Source organism: Hibiscus syriacus, unplaced genomic scaffold, assembly GCF_006381635.1.
Source record: "Hibiscus syriacus cultivar Baekdansim isolate YM2019G1 unplaced genomic scaffold, ASM638163v2 tig00116962_pilon, whole genome shotgun sequence".
In the NCBI taxonomy this organism is placed as follows: domain Eukaryota; kingdom Viridiplantae; phylum Streptophyta; class Magnoliopsida; order Malvales; family Malvaceae; genus Hibiscus; species Hibiscus syriacus.
In genome coordinates this window covers 6,418,773-6,436,778 of record NW_024063488.1, presented here as the reverse complement: position 1 = coordinate 6,436,778, position 18,006 = coordinate 6,418,773, and the positions used below count along the sequence as shown (strand labels likewise).

At 31.7% G+C, this 18,006-nt stretch overlaps 1 protein-coding gene and 1 pseudogene across 1 annotated transcript; both read right to left on the bottom strand.

Annotated features, from left to right (window-relative positions):
• Positions 1 to 645: 645 nt before the first annotated feature.
• On the bottom strand, positions 646 to 5,783 carry LOC120190783 (annotated as a pseudogene).
• A 1,563-nt stretch (positions 5,784 to 7,346) lies between these two features.
• Positions 7,347 to 10,305, bottom strand: LOC120190781 (sugar carrier protein C-like). The gene is made up of 4 exons (XM_039193837.1): positions 10,009 to 10,305; positions 9,588 to 9,910; positions 7,955 to 8,584; positions 7,347 to 7,875 (listed from the first exon to the last, which is right to left on the bottom strand). The coding sequence occupies exons 1-4, from the start codon at positions 10,139 to 10,141 to the stop codon at positions 7,396 to 7,398; spliced, it is 1,566 nt and encodes a 521-aa protein (XP_039049768.1). The 5' UTR covers positions 10,142 to 10,305; the 3' UTR covers positions 7,347 to 7,395.
• Positions 10,306 to 18,006: the final 7,701 nt, after the last annotated feature.

Below are 18,006 nucleotides of genomic sequence, written 5' to 3'. Positions count from 1 at the left end.
CAACTTTCGTAGTAGACCTCCGGCAATTAGAAAATTAAAAATAAATATAAAACACAATGCATGTATAAATAAATAAATAAATACATAGTTGAATAGTTGATACATAATTACTCAAAATAATATTTGAATTAAAATATATAAAAATATATTAATTTTAACATAAATTATAAAATATATAAGAATATATGTATAACTCAGCTAAAACATAAATTAAAATATATTAATTTTATAAAAAAATATTTATATTTATAAAATAAATTATACAAAATTTTTCTTAAAATAAACAAATATATCTCGGTGTTAATTATCGCATATACATCGTGTTAACAAGTGTAAACATTAAAAAGAAATTTTCTAAAGAGAAAAAACTATATGGAAACTTAATTTCAAAGGCACACACAGTGATTTCAATTACAAGCAATGTTGATTACATAGATAGCTCTAATGAATTGTCAATGCATCCCATATTCTCAAGAAAACATCAAAAGATAGAAACAAGAGAAAAAGACCTTATTTGTCAAATAAGCTTTTTTGAGGGGCCAAGTTTGTCAAATATGCTTGGCTAGAAGAGACTTCCTTTAAAAAAAAGTCCAAAGGCGAATGAATAAGTTCTTTTTTTTTTTCAATTTATCCTTTCAATATGGAACTAAATTTTCATTTTTTTAAAAGCAGGTTTTGCTGTAACCTAAATGGCATTCAATGAATCGAACAATGGAATATGGATACCGATTCAGTATGGCTCGATGTCAGACTTCTGTTGAAATGGAAGATATCATCTGCAGTATCTGATTATGGATGGTCCCATTTGTCACCACAATCCCACCCGCAGGGTATATGCTCCTCCGTTCAATTTGATCTGCGGCAAGATATCGAGTTCATTTCCTTTCCAGTCTGTCACCTGAATCAACGGTGTCAATTTGATGTACTATTTTAGATGCAAGAAACATGGAACTGGACATAAACTGAACTAACTTAAAATGATGTGTGTTGGGCAAAATTCCATCTATCAGAAGCAGTGACTTTCATTCTTAATTAACAGCAAGATTTTATGAAATATTTATTTCACATGCTAGATTAACTATGTCTATATGCGATATGGAAGTGTTTCCGTTTTTTCCTCTTCCCGTTATTGGCTCCATGCAGAAAAGGCAACGAGAAAACTATGAGAAAGTGACTTCCATAATGATCACCACCACAAGATGTCTCATCTGTGACATTCTTTTGTTTGGAATGAGATCTAACACTTACCTTTACTCCAGCTTCATGCACGCATATCATACCAACAGCATGGTCCCAAACCTATATTGTCACGAAGAAGATAAGTTAAATTTCGCAACTTGATTTATGTGTTCAATTAACCATAACTAAGATTATACCCTGATAACTTCTTCAGATCTTGCTCGAAGAATGAAAACAGATGCCTAACCTGAAGCCACCATTAATTACTTGTGTAACCCCTAGACCCGGCCTGGACGTTATGCCCAAATCTAGGCGGTTACATATCGTATTCAGAAATTCTTTTCATATTAAAAAACGTTAAAATCCATATAACAGTATAATATGAAATTAGTCATAAGAAAGGTTTATACGAACATATATATATATATCAGAAAGCCGTATAAAACATATATAGAACAAAATACCAGTAATACTGATATATCAAGACGGTAGCAGAAACACGTGTCACCAAAGTATACAAAAAAACATATAGAGATATACAGTGGTACAAAAATAAGAGTAGTCAATCCTCCTTATGCCGAGTCTGCTAGCCTACAGTATGCTACTATCTGAAAAAGTAAAAAAATTACAGATGAACTAAAAAGCTCGGTGTGTTCCTTACGGTGTATAAAAACATACTAATAAAATACTTCAGTAAAAATCAGTTTATCAAACATATTTTAAAAATATTACCACTACCCCCATCCGATCACCAAAATGTGTAGGTTCCCCAGACCCATACACCTACATGTACACTCGGTAAAGACCTTATACATATAATATAAGGACTTACCCTATGCACAAAAAAGAGAAGCCTACGGTAAGGTCTTACAAGTCATAGACTAGGACTGATATACTTCCTCCAATAATACCCCAATAACAATAATAAACATGTATGTATTCTAGTGAAAACAATAGTTTAATCTAATAAAACATGAAAATATTTCATACTCAGAAATCAGATACAAAAATACAGTAACCATAGATCATTTCAGAAATATACGATAAATTAGATATTAGATAACTGATATTCAGAAAATCAGGAATCGTCTTGTAAAAATATTCGGTATCATCAGAAAACTAAAACAGTTCAGATAAATAGTTTAAAACAATAATATAACACCATGAGGAAACACACTTGTACCGGTCTGAGTAGTCTGGTAAGGAAGCCTACTACTGAGTCTGCTGATCACGATCAGCGACAGCGCTAGATCCTACAAATCGGAAAATCAATATCGGAATCCTAATATGAATAATAAAACCTTTATTTAAACAATTTACAAAAACCTACGAGTAACTCTATGAGAATGAGGATTTAGCGGATCTAACGTACGACAAGCACCGGACCTAATCGACCCTCGATCGGGAGAAACACGAGCACCTTCATAAAAATATTTTTTCGAATCAATTTAATAACCAAATCTCAAAAATAAGCAAAAATGCTAAAAATACTAAGCATTTTCGGATTAACGAGCTCAATTCAGAGCTTTCGGGTAAAATTTTGGCAAAACAGAGCACAAAATCGGACTCAGGACGTTGAAAAATGTCAAGATGGAGGTTTTTGAAAAAAAAGTCAACGATGGTCAACGTCTGACCAGTTCAGTTTGGGTAAAATACAGTAAGACTTTCATGTATTTAAGGTTCAGGTTCGAATTTGAGTTTGAGGTTTCAATCTAGTTAATTTTAAGTTTTTTTTTTCATTTCGAGCCTTTTCGAGCTGCTCACGAGCTTCGATTCAGGATTTCAAGTTCGAGTCGAGCTTAAAAATTTTAAGCTCACGAGTTTTCGAGTCGAGTCGAGCTCTATTTCAGAGTTTTCGAATCAAGTCGAGTTCAGCAATACTCGAGCTCGACTCGACTCGTTTACACCCCTATGAGCGATGTTGATGTCGGAGCAACAGTCGGAAGTCAAACGACGATCAAAGTTTCTTAGCTAACAAAGAATGTTTGAAGAGAGAGAGAGAGAGAGAATGAGTTTCCAAAAATGGAAACGGTTGAATTTTGGGTTTTAAACCCCAAATAAAAAGTAAAATGGGTAAATTACACTATAAGTTCTCAGGCTTTGGTTACTTTTTGATTTGGGTATAAATTTAATTGAAACTTCGTTTTAGTCCCCGAATTTAATTAAAATTTCAATTTAGTTATCGGAAAAATTTTAAAAAAAAATTTAGGCCTAATTTGGGGTGTGACAACTTGCATAAATTGCAAACAATGAGGACACGCATATCATGTACGTGCAATAAATAGTTTCAAAATAGAAAGCCTACTCACCAAGAAAACAAATAAATAGCAGGAAAAAGAATACCTTTGTTTAGATAACAGGTGAAATCTGAATGGAAAATCATACAAGTAGGAAAACATCAAGCTAGGCATGGAAAAACACCAAACCTTCCACAAAATGCGGACAAAAGACGCGTTTCCTTATCCCCTATGTCATCATCATCAATTCTTGCTTTGTACAAAACTGATAATGGCAGTGACTCCCACGTTTGACTCTCTGGAATACAGAACCAGGCATCGGATACCAAACAACAACCATCAACAAAGCATCTGGTCCAATCAGATGAAACTTTGGTTGAGCAATCAAGCATACTCTTTAACCTCTTTGTCCAAGTTACACAGCCAACATGGGCAACCATAATGATACCCAATCCAGGAGAACTATTTTTATAACCTTGGGCATTAATGGTAGACTTGTAAGAAGTATCTACAACCTAGTTAGGGCAGCCCATCACACCTAACACAATCTCTCCTTCAACTACTAGAGATAAACCTACGTGAAAAATTCAAAATATGCCCTCAGCCAAGAAAGTGACAAAGAAAGACCGTGCTTATGCAAATAGCATAACATGGCTTAAAGTGGAAAAAATTACTAACCAAAGAACTTCTCAAATGTCGATTTCATTGCAAAACTAAACCAGAACCGAAAATGTTTCATTTGATTGTAATGCATCATCAATGTACAACGGAATGGTGTTTCTGAATAAGACTTGTTAAATAAGTCAAGCTGAATGTGGCACTTTATTTTTCTGCGCTAGACCTACTAAATTCACAAGACAATTCATGGCACTAAGACAAGATTTCGAATTAGAAAAAAAGAGGTGACTTGAAGCAGAATGCAAGTGATCCAATTATCTGCATCAAGTTTTTGGACTTAACCATGTCAATAAAGCACATCCCAATCATATCACCTGGAAAATATTTTTTACTTTTCCATCAGCAGAAATCAAAACTGCAGTTTGCAGGTAAGCCTATGTAGATTGTACCCAATATGTGGCTGATTTTGTTCCCATAGCAAAAGCATTCTTTCCCCCTCTGTCAATTGCTTCCAGCACATCATCATGTGACAATGATTCCTCATCAATGCTTGTTTTATCAGATACTGCACTTACTACAGGATCCACCAGATAGTTTGAACGTATAAAACTAGAGTCCTCCTCTGCCACCAATGGAATAAAAGGGAATAATTTACTTAATTCTATCACCGAAAGCAAAGAAGAAACACAAGTTTAGTTTCAACCGTTTAAATTTACTTGTTAATCAACCAATAAGCACCACTTGATTTGCCATGTTACACATCTTTTGCCACAGCACTACAGCAGTACGTCATATATATATGCATATATTTGAAAGCATAAATCATATATTTTCATTGGAAAATTGGACTGAACTATAAAGTCTACTAACAAGTCACAAGGTGAATTCAACTATGGCAAAAGCTTATTACTGTACGGCAGATTCTATTTTAAAATTAAAGCCTTTCGTTTTCAAATCCTAGTAATTAAGCAAAATATGCAACAAACAGAACAATTATCATACTACATGAGGCATTAATGAAAATACCTAAACTAACAAGAGCTTGGACTCCAAAATCTGCCACTGCGACCGGAGTTTGGTCTTTCTTTTCGAAAATCTGCCCTTCAACAGAGAACATAGACCTTTGCACCTATAATCCAAAAATAAATAATTAAAAAACGAATCTTTTTAAAATCAGTAAATTATAAAAGTAAGAAAATACATCTCAAAATTAATGCAACCAAGAAAATGGCTAAAGAACAGGTGGTTAGATTCAAGTTTTTGAGTCAATTTACGTCGACGCAAAGACGACAAGCACTCTCAACGACCTTCACCGCTGCTTCAAGTTCTCTGTGGTACTTGGCTTTCTAATTTGGAAAAGGAAGATTCGACCTGTTTTTTTTAAACCCAAATAAAATAAAAATACTAGCAGATGATAAAAGAAACGAAATTGAAAGTAAAAATATTATAAAACCTTAATAGTGTGGATTTAGGTGAGAGTGGACCTTACTATGAAGAGTCTACTGCGGCGAGGTGCAGGGGAAGAGTAGCGAGGGAAGCATTGGACGACGGATGAGCCAGGATAAGAGCGCAGAAGATAAAGATCCATGGCGGGAATCATGAGGGTTGTTGAAGTGAAAAATTAACAACGGAGAAAAACTGGTAGAATTGGAAGGAATATGCCTTCAGAATGGCCCCTCTTCCGTTGCCGTTGGGGAGCTGTGCACAATGATCTCCACACGTGTGGAATACACCTGGGCTGACAGTTAGGTGAAAATGGGCTTTTAAATAGTCCAATGAAATTGGAGTCAGTCTCGCTTGGGCTTCCCGTAATCTATAAGCTTTGGATAATTTCTTCGGTAAACTACACATTTAGTAACTAAATTATTACTTTTATTCCGTTTTGAGACATAAACTTTAAGCTTTTTAAACCATACCTAACATTTTGTTTAAGTTTCATTTTGATACCTTACCTTTAAAAACTAAACGGTGATGTTGAGGTGTTTGTTCAAAGATAACTCTCAACCATTTGGTATTGAACGTTCACACTTTTGATATTCCTGATACTCGAACCTGAGACTTTAAAGAATAATGATAATTCTTTTATCATCGAGTTCACTTGGTTCATGCAAAATAAATCATCTTTAAATTACTTTTTCGGGTTACTATTATTTTATAAATTTTAATTTCTGTTATATTTTATTTTTCAAAATTAATTAAAAACAACAACCTTGCAATCAATGATGTCCCAAATTGTTTTATCACCAAAATATCATGGCTTCAGAGGGACAAGTAGCCAAAAAAATGAAATTCCATCTTATCCAAAACCCAAATTGTCTAATGGTAAGGAAACAAAATTGCCCTATGCTCACCACATTGTAATAAATATATGTACAATCATGTGATTCTCCATTTTGGCCTGTGGAACACCGTGATCAAATTTACAATAACAACCCCATCCCTTTAAATTTCTTCCAAAGGATTTTGATTCTTGCCTTCCTAGGTTAATGCATTCATGCCCATCGCCATTTCCTACGTTGCTTTCGGTTTACATTTGTCACGGAAAGCTTAAGCAAGTCTCATTACCAAATCGTGATAAAGCATGTGAAACTTGATTCTCCACTAGGAATAAATAAAGTTGTGGATGTCTACTCTCAACTGTTTTCTCCTTTTGCTGTACAATAACTAAGTTTTCATGACAAATTCTGGCCATTTGCCATTAGTCCTTAATCCACTAATTTCAGTGAATGCCAATACCATTAGCAAAGTTAATTGTCTTTATGCAACGAGAATCATACCAATGGCAAATTGTCTTCTTTATTAATTTTTTTTTAAAAATAATGTCTGATTAGAATAAGATTTATTCGTCTTATCTTAAAATTTATTCAAATGTCATGATTATATTATAACCTAAAAGAAAAACAGCAGATAACCCCTTGACCAAAATAGGACTAGGAAATTTTGTCTAAATCACTAATTAAATTCCATAATGTTGGAGTTGGATAAGCAGCATGGTGCTTATCTAAACATGCATGAACCTGCACGTTCTTTATGTTTTGAGTACGAAAATAAGGGAAGAATCTGCCAGGTGAGTTCCAGGAGTTGGATACATGCACAGATATTTATCTTGTATATCTCAACATTCGTCAAAAGGAGAAAATTGCATTCGCGCCAAATCATTTGTGCTGTAAAATTGTTAGCGTTAAACAGTAGACGGATCCTGTTTTTAAGAAATTGAAATTTCATTTATAGATATTTGATCCAAGAACTTTGTGAACCAATAGTGTATACACTATACACTAGTGTCAAGTGCTAAATTTCAAAACAAAGAAATACTATTTAAAGAAGGTAAATAATCAATCCATGGTTTGGTTGAGCCGAGTTACACATTCTTGGGACCAAGGCCTCCCTTGCTCATCTCCATGCCTCCATTGGGGTGGTCGTGATCTTCGACGAATCGAGACCAATACCAGTGAGATTTCCAGACTTGGTTCATCTCTTCTATTGGAATACCCTTTGTCTCCGGCAAGAAGTAGTACACAAAGATGGACATCAACACCACAAAGAAGGCAAAGAAAAGGAACAGCCCGAATTTCAGGTGGCAAAGCATGATTAAGAACACTTGAGCCACCGCGAATGTGAAGAGCATGTTGACCGACACATTGACACTCTGCGCAGCCGATCGGATTTCCAATGGAAAAATTTCACTAGGCACCAACCATCCCAAGGGTCCCCAAGACCACGCGAATCCGGCTACGTAAACGCAGATGAAAAGCACCACAACAATGGCATACCACTTAGGCAACTCACCAGGATTCCCACTAGTACCGAACTTAGCACCGATGGAAGCTGCCACAACAGCCTGAAAATGCATCAAAAAATTAGTACCGACACAATGTAGTTCATAATGGTTTAAATTTCAAGTGAAAAATCTCAAGTACCTGACAGATCAACATTTGAACTCCACCCTCAAGGAAAAGGAACCTCCTTCCCCACTTATCGACACCATAGATCGAAACTAATGTTGCAACAACGTTAACAATACCAGTGATCACTGCAGACATGAGGGAAGCATCGTCTCCGAAACCGATTGTATTGAATAACACGGGAGCATAAAACATAATGACATTAATGCCTGTTAGTTGTTGGAAGAAAGGAATCAAGACGGCCATGGTTAAATGAGGCCTGTATTTCCTCTGCAACAAGTTAGTCCAAGGATGATCCACAAGCTTCGATGCATCACTAGCAGCTACGAGGTCCTTAAACTCCTCCTCAACATCATCGATACCTCGAATTTTCTTGAGTTTGGTCTTGGCTTCCTCGGTTTGGCCACGTTCGATCATGGAGTTTGGTGTGTCCGGGAGGACGAGGGATCCAATTGTGATGATAAGGGCAGGGACCATTGCACCACCCAAGCTAAGGCGCCAGCCCCAGCCACCTTTGATCTTAGCGAAGAAATAATTCAACACATTGGCAACAAGGATACCAACTGTAATTGATAATTGAAAGCCAATGTTTAATGCTCCTCTATATTTGTAGGGTGCCATTTCTGAGAGGTAAAGTGGCACAGACTGTAAAAGTTACGAAAAGAAAGAATTAGTCCAAATTAAATTTATAAACCTGCCATTAGTTTAGAAAATTAAAAGTTTGGCATCGGAGTAATGCACAAATTGACATTCTTTGGGACCACATGGCTCTGTCAAGTTGTCAATGTTTAATTTCGCATGTTGGAGTAAGAAAAAGAAATCGCCTCCTTTCAACCTATGGAAGTCACGCTTGTAGAAAAAAGAACCATAGTAAAAGCATGATTTAATTTATTTTTCTTCTTATAATATGGAATTGATACGATAATAAGACATGGTTCGATTTTCAACGATTTGTAAACTTTTGTGGAAAAATGGTGCAGGAAGATGTCAGACAAGGAAAATAGCCACGTTTGACCGAGAGAGAAAAGAAAAATAAAACATAAAAAATAAGCAACAATAGAACATTAAATATTTATTTAAGACTCATTTATTGCTGACTCTCAGATCTTGAGAGACGAAACTTGAAGATTGGTTTAGTTTCAGGGTAGAAAAAAATATCAAAATATTAAATATGTAATAGAACCCCAGTATTGGTGTTTTTATGCAGTAAAGAGAAATAGAAATGCGCTTGTCTGGATCTGAAACAAGCTTTTCGAAGACATTGTCTGATCCTTTAATACACAGAACAATATCAAAGAAAACAAAGAACAGATCTGAAGAAAAAGGTTCATGTTTCAAAGAAGAGGAACACTAAGAGATCGACAAGTCACAAAAAAAAACTCTGCAAATATCCAAATAAAAAATGAACCCCAAGGCACACAAGGGAATAAAACATGAACTTTTGTCACTCTTCTCAAACAGCACATGTCGTTAGTATCTTCGAACAACTTGCAATGAAAACAAAAAAAACAAAAAACCTCAAACTTAGAGGAAGTAGTAAGAACCCAAAAATTAAGCATACGAAACTCTGATCGAAACAGGGAAGAAAACAATCCAAACGTGAAGTGAGATCTAGAGCTTTTTGACATCGTAGATAAAGGTTTATCACCTGATTAGCAAATCCGACACCGAAACCTAGCAACAATCTACCAACAATCAACATCCAAACAGCTTTGGCAAAGCCATTGATAAGAGCTCCGACAAAGAAGAGTAAACCACCGAAAAGCATGGACAATTTCCTTCCGAGTTTACGAGTGACGGTGGAGGCTACCACGGAAGCCAACAGAGCGGCCAAATACAGCGATGATGTGAACATCGTCAGGGTTTGGCTATCGTATTGACAATACTGATTCGTCGACTTATCAGCTTCCTTCTTCTCCCACACTTTTGGGAAGAACTTTTGCAGGAATGGCGCCATAGTCGTCACCCCACCTGTCAAATACCCCACAAAAGAGATTTAAAAAAAATACATTAATATCTACGTGAAACAAACGAAGAAAATATAGGTTTTTTTATCTTTAAAATATTACCAGAAATCCCAATATCATAACCGAAAATCAGACCCCCCATGGAAGCAACAATACATGTTACAGTGACGAATGGGGTAAGGTTTCCCGGGTACTCCTTCCCATTACCGGGGCCAATTCCTCCTGCAGCCGGCATTATCGGTCTTTTTTAATTCAATTGTAAAGAAAGAAAAGTGAACTCAAAACCAGGAAATGGGAGGGAAATATTAAGAATGAAAGAGGCGATTAGTAGACAGAAGGAATCCAAGGGATTTTAGAACTAAAGTTGTAAACCAACCGAAAGAAGATAGAGGTCTAAGAACAGCACGGGAGATCGTTATATAGAGAGAAAAACACAATATTTACACAGTTGGCGCTGGGCTGTCCATAAAATAATTATCTTAATTTTCAGTTAAAAATTATTAGATAATGTTTCATATTTGCAATGATTTTTATCTAAATGTAAGAGATTAAGGGTTGATTTGGTTCGCATAAAATATTATGAGTGAAATAATCTTTTTTATAATTGTATTATTACGTTTGGTTAGTAGAAAAAAATCATTATCAGATAATAATTTATTATCAATAGTAATATTTTTTAATTAAAATGGTGAATATCATTACCTCCAAATTCTTATATAGTGAACAATTCTCACCACTTTGAACAAAATACCCTTGAAATAATAAATTATTTTCATATGAATTATTCTTAATTTTTATTTTTGTGACTTATTTAAAATTATAAACTTAATAATAATAACATACAAAGAGTTTAATTTAGTAAAATATTAATAAATTTGATAGTTAAAATTATTTTATATTTTTAATAATTAGTATATTAAATGTATTTTTCTTTAAACTTAGATAGTGAATAAATTAAATATTTTTATAAATATTCATTCAAATATTTGTAATTTAATATTAAAGTTTAACTTGTTAAAAATATATAAATCACAATGATAATTTTATAAAATATACATCCAATTAATCGTATATTCCTTTAACCAAACATTATAATTTTACATTCCTTCTAAACAAACCAAACAAGGTAATACAACATTCCCAGAGTAATGTTACATTTCAATAATCTTATTGCCAAATGTAATCTTATATTCCATTAACCAAATGTGCCATAAGGGTTTAAAAAAAATTTATTAATTAAAATAGGGTGATTAAAAGTGATAGTATTTGTTCTAAAGACTCTCAACCATTTGGCAATGAACGCTCAAATATTATGCAGTCGTTGATGCTTGAACTCAAAATCTTTAGGGATAATATGCATTCCTAACCACTGAAGTAACTTTGTTCCTGCATATTTTTACTATAATATGATTTATGTAGATATCAATTAAGATTATAATAGTATATATTAAATAAGATTTTCATTCACTTTACTATTAAGACTTAAATATCTATTAGTAAAAAAATTGTATATGATATTCACACTTTATGTCTATAAACATAGAAGTTAAAGAAATATTATACATAACTTATATTAAAAAAATAATATATAATTTTCTTTTGGTTTTTTTTCCCTTTTTATTGTTTTGTTTTTTATTTTTATAATAATTTTTATTATTTTAACTAAAATGTTTTTTATAAAATTGAAACTAAACTTTTTAAACCTAATAAAATGACATTGATTTAATCTATTTATTTCAACAAATTTTGCATAACAAATTTTGAGTCATAATTTAAATTTATAAATTTATAAAAAAAAAACATTTTATTTCTCATGTTTTTATCATCGGAAATAGACCGGTTAACATATTTTTGTTATAAAAAAGAGTGTTTTGTTTCATTTTCCAGATAATTTTATTTATTTTTTAAATAAAATAAAATATTTAAGAAGTGAAACGTAACATAAATGGATTTCCTTTGCTTTTGACGAGGTGTTTTCTTTTGATGTATTTCTGACACGTGTCTAAAATATTAGTAATGCTTTTTATTTGTTTTCGCGGTAAAGATATTGAAAGGATTAAATTGATGTATTTTACATGTGATTTTATGTGAAAATTTATTTTGCTGTAAACAAGATTATTATATCTAACACGTCAAATAACAATTATTATTGTTGCCATATGGAAGTTTGGATAATATTGGATTTACAAGTCACGTCGGCTAAAAGTCATAAACCGGAGGAAACGTGAGTTTAAAGATCTTTACAGCAAAGCTATTTATATTCCATGTGAATACCTCAAATATACGGGCAAATCCTTCTTTTTTTGAAGCTACGGGTAATACGATGATATAGATGTTATTTATTGCATTTTTATATTATTAATTTTTTTATTTAATATAAATATAATCATAACAATTACTTTTAGAACATTGTCGGGAAAATTTTATTTTTATCCTATATATGATTGTTGTGATTAAGGGTATTACTAAACCAGTTGATTAATGTAAATACAAAATAGATCCAGAATTAAATCAATGGCACGTTTCATTATCAATTCAGTTAATATAGATGAATAGATTTTATTTTTTGATCTTGATATTAAATGAATATTAAATATGGTAAATATAGTAATAACTTCATAAAACCATGGGGATAAGATGAGAAACAAAATACAAACCCCGATAATAGAAAAACTTCCTGAACTGGTCTGCTTTTTTAATATTATTATTACAGCAGTGGCATATACAAGTAATATAACAAAACATCCCTCCTTTGAAGTTTTGCTTTGATTTTTGGATTACAAAATTCAAAGTTTGGATGGTTGATTAGAGTGGTCCAAAAATGTTGACATCAAAGTCTATTACATTAACATTATGGTACAATGTAAGATGTGTTGTATTTGCTCCGGGTTCACCTAATTTCGATTCTAGGCCACGATGACTCCACAGTCAAAGCCATGGAAGCCATCTTGGTTGAAGTCGTTTTAGTAGTGAAATTGGTATAAAAGTTTATGAAAGATAACACAATTTCAAAAGAGTTTCCAAGTTTTTACCTTCAAAAACATGTTTTGAGAGGGGTTTTTTAAAATTAATCACTGGTATCTAATTTATTGACCGGCTAATCCAGATCGGGTACAGCAGAGACGAGGGAGACCCTCCCGACTCAATTTGCTCCATTAGCAAACACTAGGATTCGAATGTCTGACCCTGCTTAAGGAACCTAGTGTCTCATCCCACTAGACCAATTAATGGTTGATAGAGGTATTTTAACATCACTAAAATTGTACTTCACTTTATCAAAAAGTAAGCATATGCTCAACTACTTATCCATCCTTTATTCTCTTTAGCACTCAATGAAAAAGAGAAAGGAAAAAAAATCGAACAAACAAGATAAAAAGGAAAAAGAATAAAACAACAAAGTGGGACTATAACGGGTATGATTGAGTTTTGTCATAATTCACAGATAATTTAAAATTTAGTTAGATTTTTCCTTAATTTTTTGTATTATTTATAATAATCTCAACATTCATTTTACTAACATAAACTTTATTAAGAAAATATAATATTATTAGATATATTTTACATTTAAGTAATTTATTTTTAAAATTATACGATACAACTCAAATTGACACAATAATCAGATATAAAATGTTTTGTCAAAGACTCGAAGTTTTAATATTATTTTGTTATTTAATTATTAGATCAATCATATGATTACACGTGTCACACTCAAATTTTACATAAGTGACAAAATGAATACATAATATAAATTTAGTTTAGTGGTTATTTTGTTAGATTTTGAATTCGTATAATTAAATGAGAAAAAAAGTATTTACGATTGGATGACCCCAGTGTGTAGATTTTCCAATAGTTTACTTACCTTTTATAAAGGTGAAGAATAGAAGTATCAGTTTGGAAACATCCTAGAAGCACCGGTTATGGAAGAAAGGGGGGGGGGGCAATAAAAGATAAACATTATTCCAAATTTATTTTTTAATTATAGTTATATAATTATATTTATTATTTAATATATTTTACCTTAAATATTATGTTATAGTTAATTAATTTGAATCATTTTGTTTCACTTGATTTTATGATTTTTAACTTATTTATGTTATAATTTGCTTTGAATATGACTTGTGATATAAAAAATTATTTTTATTAAATATTTTTGATATTTTTATTTAATTTTTTAAATAATTATGACGTCATCCGGTTCTTCCGACCGATCGGACCGATCGGACCGATTCGACCGGTTGAACCAGTGAACCGCTAGCATGACCGGTTCGTTAACCGGTCCGGTTCTGAAAACCATGGTATTCTCTTATTAAATTCACTGTTAAGAATCCGGAATGAAGTCATGAACTAATTGTGCGATTGGTTCACAGAATGTAAGATTACCGGTGGTAATAAAAGATTACCAGAGAATAGGATTGCTGAGAATGTTGTATTTTGTGTTTAGTTGGTTTAGCAAGAATGTAAGATTTCCGTGTTTGGTTAAAAGAATAAAATATTATTAGAATGTATATTTGACCAAATTGTCCCTATTATATATTTGTTTTTTTAACAAGTTGAAAAATATTTATATATTTTCTTTAAACAAATTAAATTCATAAAATTTATATAATTTTTTTTACAAAATTGAAATTATAAAAAGATTTAATGAAAGGGTAAAATTTTATTTTAACCCTTGAACTTCATATAAAATTTTAATTATAGACATTTTTTTGTAAATCTAAAATAGTTTAAGGATAAATTTGTAATTTAACCTTCATAGAATTTTTATTATTCAATGAAAGAATAAGGATATTTTTGAAAGAAAAAAAAATTAAGGGCATTTTAGTCCAAAACGCCGGTAATCCAACAATACCTAAGGAAAGGGAGGTAATGACATTTTCGGCGTTTTGGACTAAAATGCCCTTAAATTTTTTTTCTTTAAAAAATATCTTTATTCTTTCATTGAATAATAAAAATTATACGAAGGTTAAATTATAAATTTATCCTTAAACTACTTTAGATTTACAAAAAAAGTCTATAATTAAAATTTTATATGAAGTTCAGGAGTTAAAATAAAATTTTACCCTTTCATTAAATATTTTTATATTTTCAATTTTGTAAAAAAAATTATATAAATTTTATGAATTTAATTTTTTTAAAGAAAATATATAAATATTTTCTAACTTGTAAAAAAAATAAATATATAATAAAGAATATTTGGTCAAATATACATTTCAATAATCTTTTATTCCTTTAACCAAACACGGTAATCTTACATTCCCGCTAAACCAACCAAACACAAAATACAACATTCTCAGTAATCCTATTCCCTGATAATACATTATTCCCACTGATAATCATACAATCCGTGAACCAAACGCACCGTTAGATTAGCCGCATAAAAAAGAAGGTTATTTTAATAACAGAAATTGAAAAGGCAAAGCATAATAAGCAAATAAATAATCTGTAGTTTTAGTGAAGTCTTAAACGCATTCAATTCCAAAGGGCCTAAATAGGCAATGGGCGGTTGATGCAATATCTTTGGGATTTTGAGATAGAGATGGAGTACAGTGCGGTCGTCAAAATCTTCTTCTTTATCCATTTCTTATAGTCGAGTAGTTTAATTTATTATTAAAGTGAAGTAAACTACATTAATAGTCACTGAATTTTTGAATTCTGCCATTTTTATTATCAAACTTTTAAAACATTCATTGCAATCACCAAAATTTTAATTCGCTTTTATTACGGTCATGGTTGTTAAGAAATATTGTTGTGACACGTTAAAGTCTTATTCTTCCTAAAAACACTAATCTTCCAAACTAACAATTGATCCCAATGTCAAATTTTTGATAAATGAAGCGGTTATCAATTAATCTCAATAGTGGGAAGACTTCATCGATTGATTTTCTAAATGAACAAGTGCCAATGCCAAAGTTAATTTGATAGTTAATAATGATGAATCATAAAGCATTAAATTTTAGGGTCTATTTATTTCATTGAAAATAGATTTTGGAAAACAAATTTTGAAATATGAATTACATTTCTGAAAAATATTTTTTGCTTTTTGGATGTTGTAATATATGTTTGGTTAATTTTTTTGAAAACAATTTTCAGAACCTGTTTTTGGTTAATAAAAATACATATTTCATTAATTTTCTTGATTTATATTAAATTAATTTTATTATTGTAAAATTATATTTTACAATTTTTCAAATATAAAGTACAATATTTCTTTTAACCAATTAACGTATGTTCATTAATAACAATAATTTTTTTCATAAATAATACACATATTCGATAATTTTCTTCATTTATTTTAATTTTGTAATTTTTTCCCTTGTAGAGACAATTCAAATATAAGGGTTGGGTCATAACATGAGAATTTAGATTGGTGAACTATTAAATTTTAAGCATACAACAAGTGAAACACTAAAGAACAGTCGACTCTAAATGATCCTATGTTGTTCTACTCTAATTTTTCCAGCTAATTTCCAGCATATAATTATGATCCAAACACTTTGAAACATTATTAATCACATTGCCTCATGTCATGCCTAAGTATTAATTAAAATATTAGGTATGATTTTGAAAAGAAAATAAAGTTAAGATACTAAAATAAAACAAAAATAATAGTTTAGGTACTAAACGTAAAATTTATCCTTTTAATATTTACTTAACAAAAAATAATTTAGTTAGTAGTCTATTTCAATGTATCACAATTATTATGTATTTCGATACAGGACATTCACCGTAAAATTTTTGAAATCTTAAATGCTTAAAAGAAATTATATTCGCGGCTACTTCTTTTTCTTCTTCGTTACAGCATTTCCATTGGGGGAATTGTTTTCAAAAAGTAAAAATTTGGTACACACCGATATAATTAACCAACCACCTCAATCATCATCTCTTTCTATATTACCTTCAGATAAGAATAACAATACTATTACTAATTATTTGGCCACCGACGGGATATACAAGGAGATCTTCAAATTCAGAGCATAAATTTAATACTTCTCCGGCAATATTGCTAAAAGGGGTCGACGGAAGCCAGCGCGGCCAACTGGGAAGTCCAAGTCTTACCACTCTTCAATTTGGATTTGATTTTGGTTATTTTTGTTGAGTCCTGTTTTGCTTCTACTGAGGCTTATCTACAACAATGATTCGTCATTTGAACATAACAAGATTTCCAACTTCTTTCATGGTAAATAGAAATGAAACCAAGTGATATATGAAGACGAAAGGAATATCATATAAATAATATAGCGATTATTTGTCTCTAGGTTCACATGATCTTTCACATATCAATTTGCTCTATTAAAGATATAATAGTATAATTTCAACGCTTTGCGGTGTTCTTAGTTTTTCTTGCTTCAAATTCTATGAATTGACGTTGATTCTTCTTCAAATCTAACCAATATCAATAACCATGTTGGCCTATTTGATCATCGCTTTTAGTACCTGTCTAGATTGAGGCTATTTGAAATTGGGATTTGTTTTCTCATTTAAAAAAACAGATATTAATTAAACAACACCCACAATTTTTTTTAATTGATCACTGGTATCCGATCTATTAACCAAATAATCCAGATCAAGTACTGCAGAGGCGAGGGCGACCCTCGCAACACAGTTTGCTCCATTCACAAACGCCAAGATTCGAACTCCTAACCTTACTTAAAGAATTCCTAGTTTCTTATCTCACTAGACCAACTTGTTGCCACAATTTGACTTCCTATTGAAAGAAAAATTTAGTATTGTATTACTACACGGTAACGTTCAAATTATGTGAACTGCAAATACACAATTCATCTTAAATCCTAAATAATAATAATTTCAGTACATAGTACTTACAACCTGGGGGGAGTCAAGTGAGAAGCACTTGAACAATAGCCAACGGAAGCTTGCAATTTGCAGACCCTACGATGATAATAGTGCAGGACTTGACCCTAAAAAACGGACCATTCGGAAGAAAACAATACTCGACAAGGAAATAAACATCATAACCCTCCGTCACAATACATAAATCTTGGAATTTATGAAGTGGACCAACACTCCAAACCTAATAGAAACAGCGTAGGTAGACCCTGGTCAAGGATTAAAAACGGAATAGAATCTTCATTTTGACTC

Coding starts and splice junctions, on each gene's coding strand:
- LOC120190781 (XM_039193837.1), bottom strand. CDS start 10,141: ATGCCGGCTGCAGGAGGAATTGGCCCCGGTAATGGGAAGGAGTACCCG. Junction 9,911..10,008: donor TTATGATATTGGGATTTCTG/GTAATATTTTAA, acceptor GGTATTTGACAG/GTGGGGTGACGACTATGGCG. Junction 7,876..7,954: donor TTCAAATGTTGATCTGTCAG/GTACTTGAGATT, acceptor ATGCATTTTCAG/GCTGTTGTGGCAGCTTCCAT.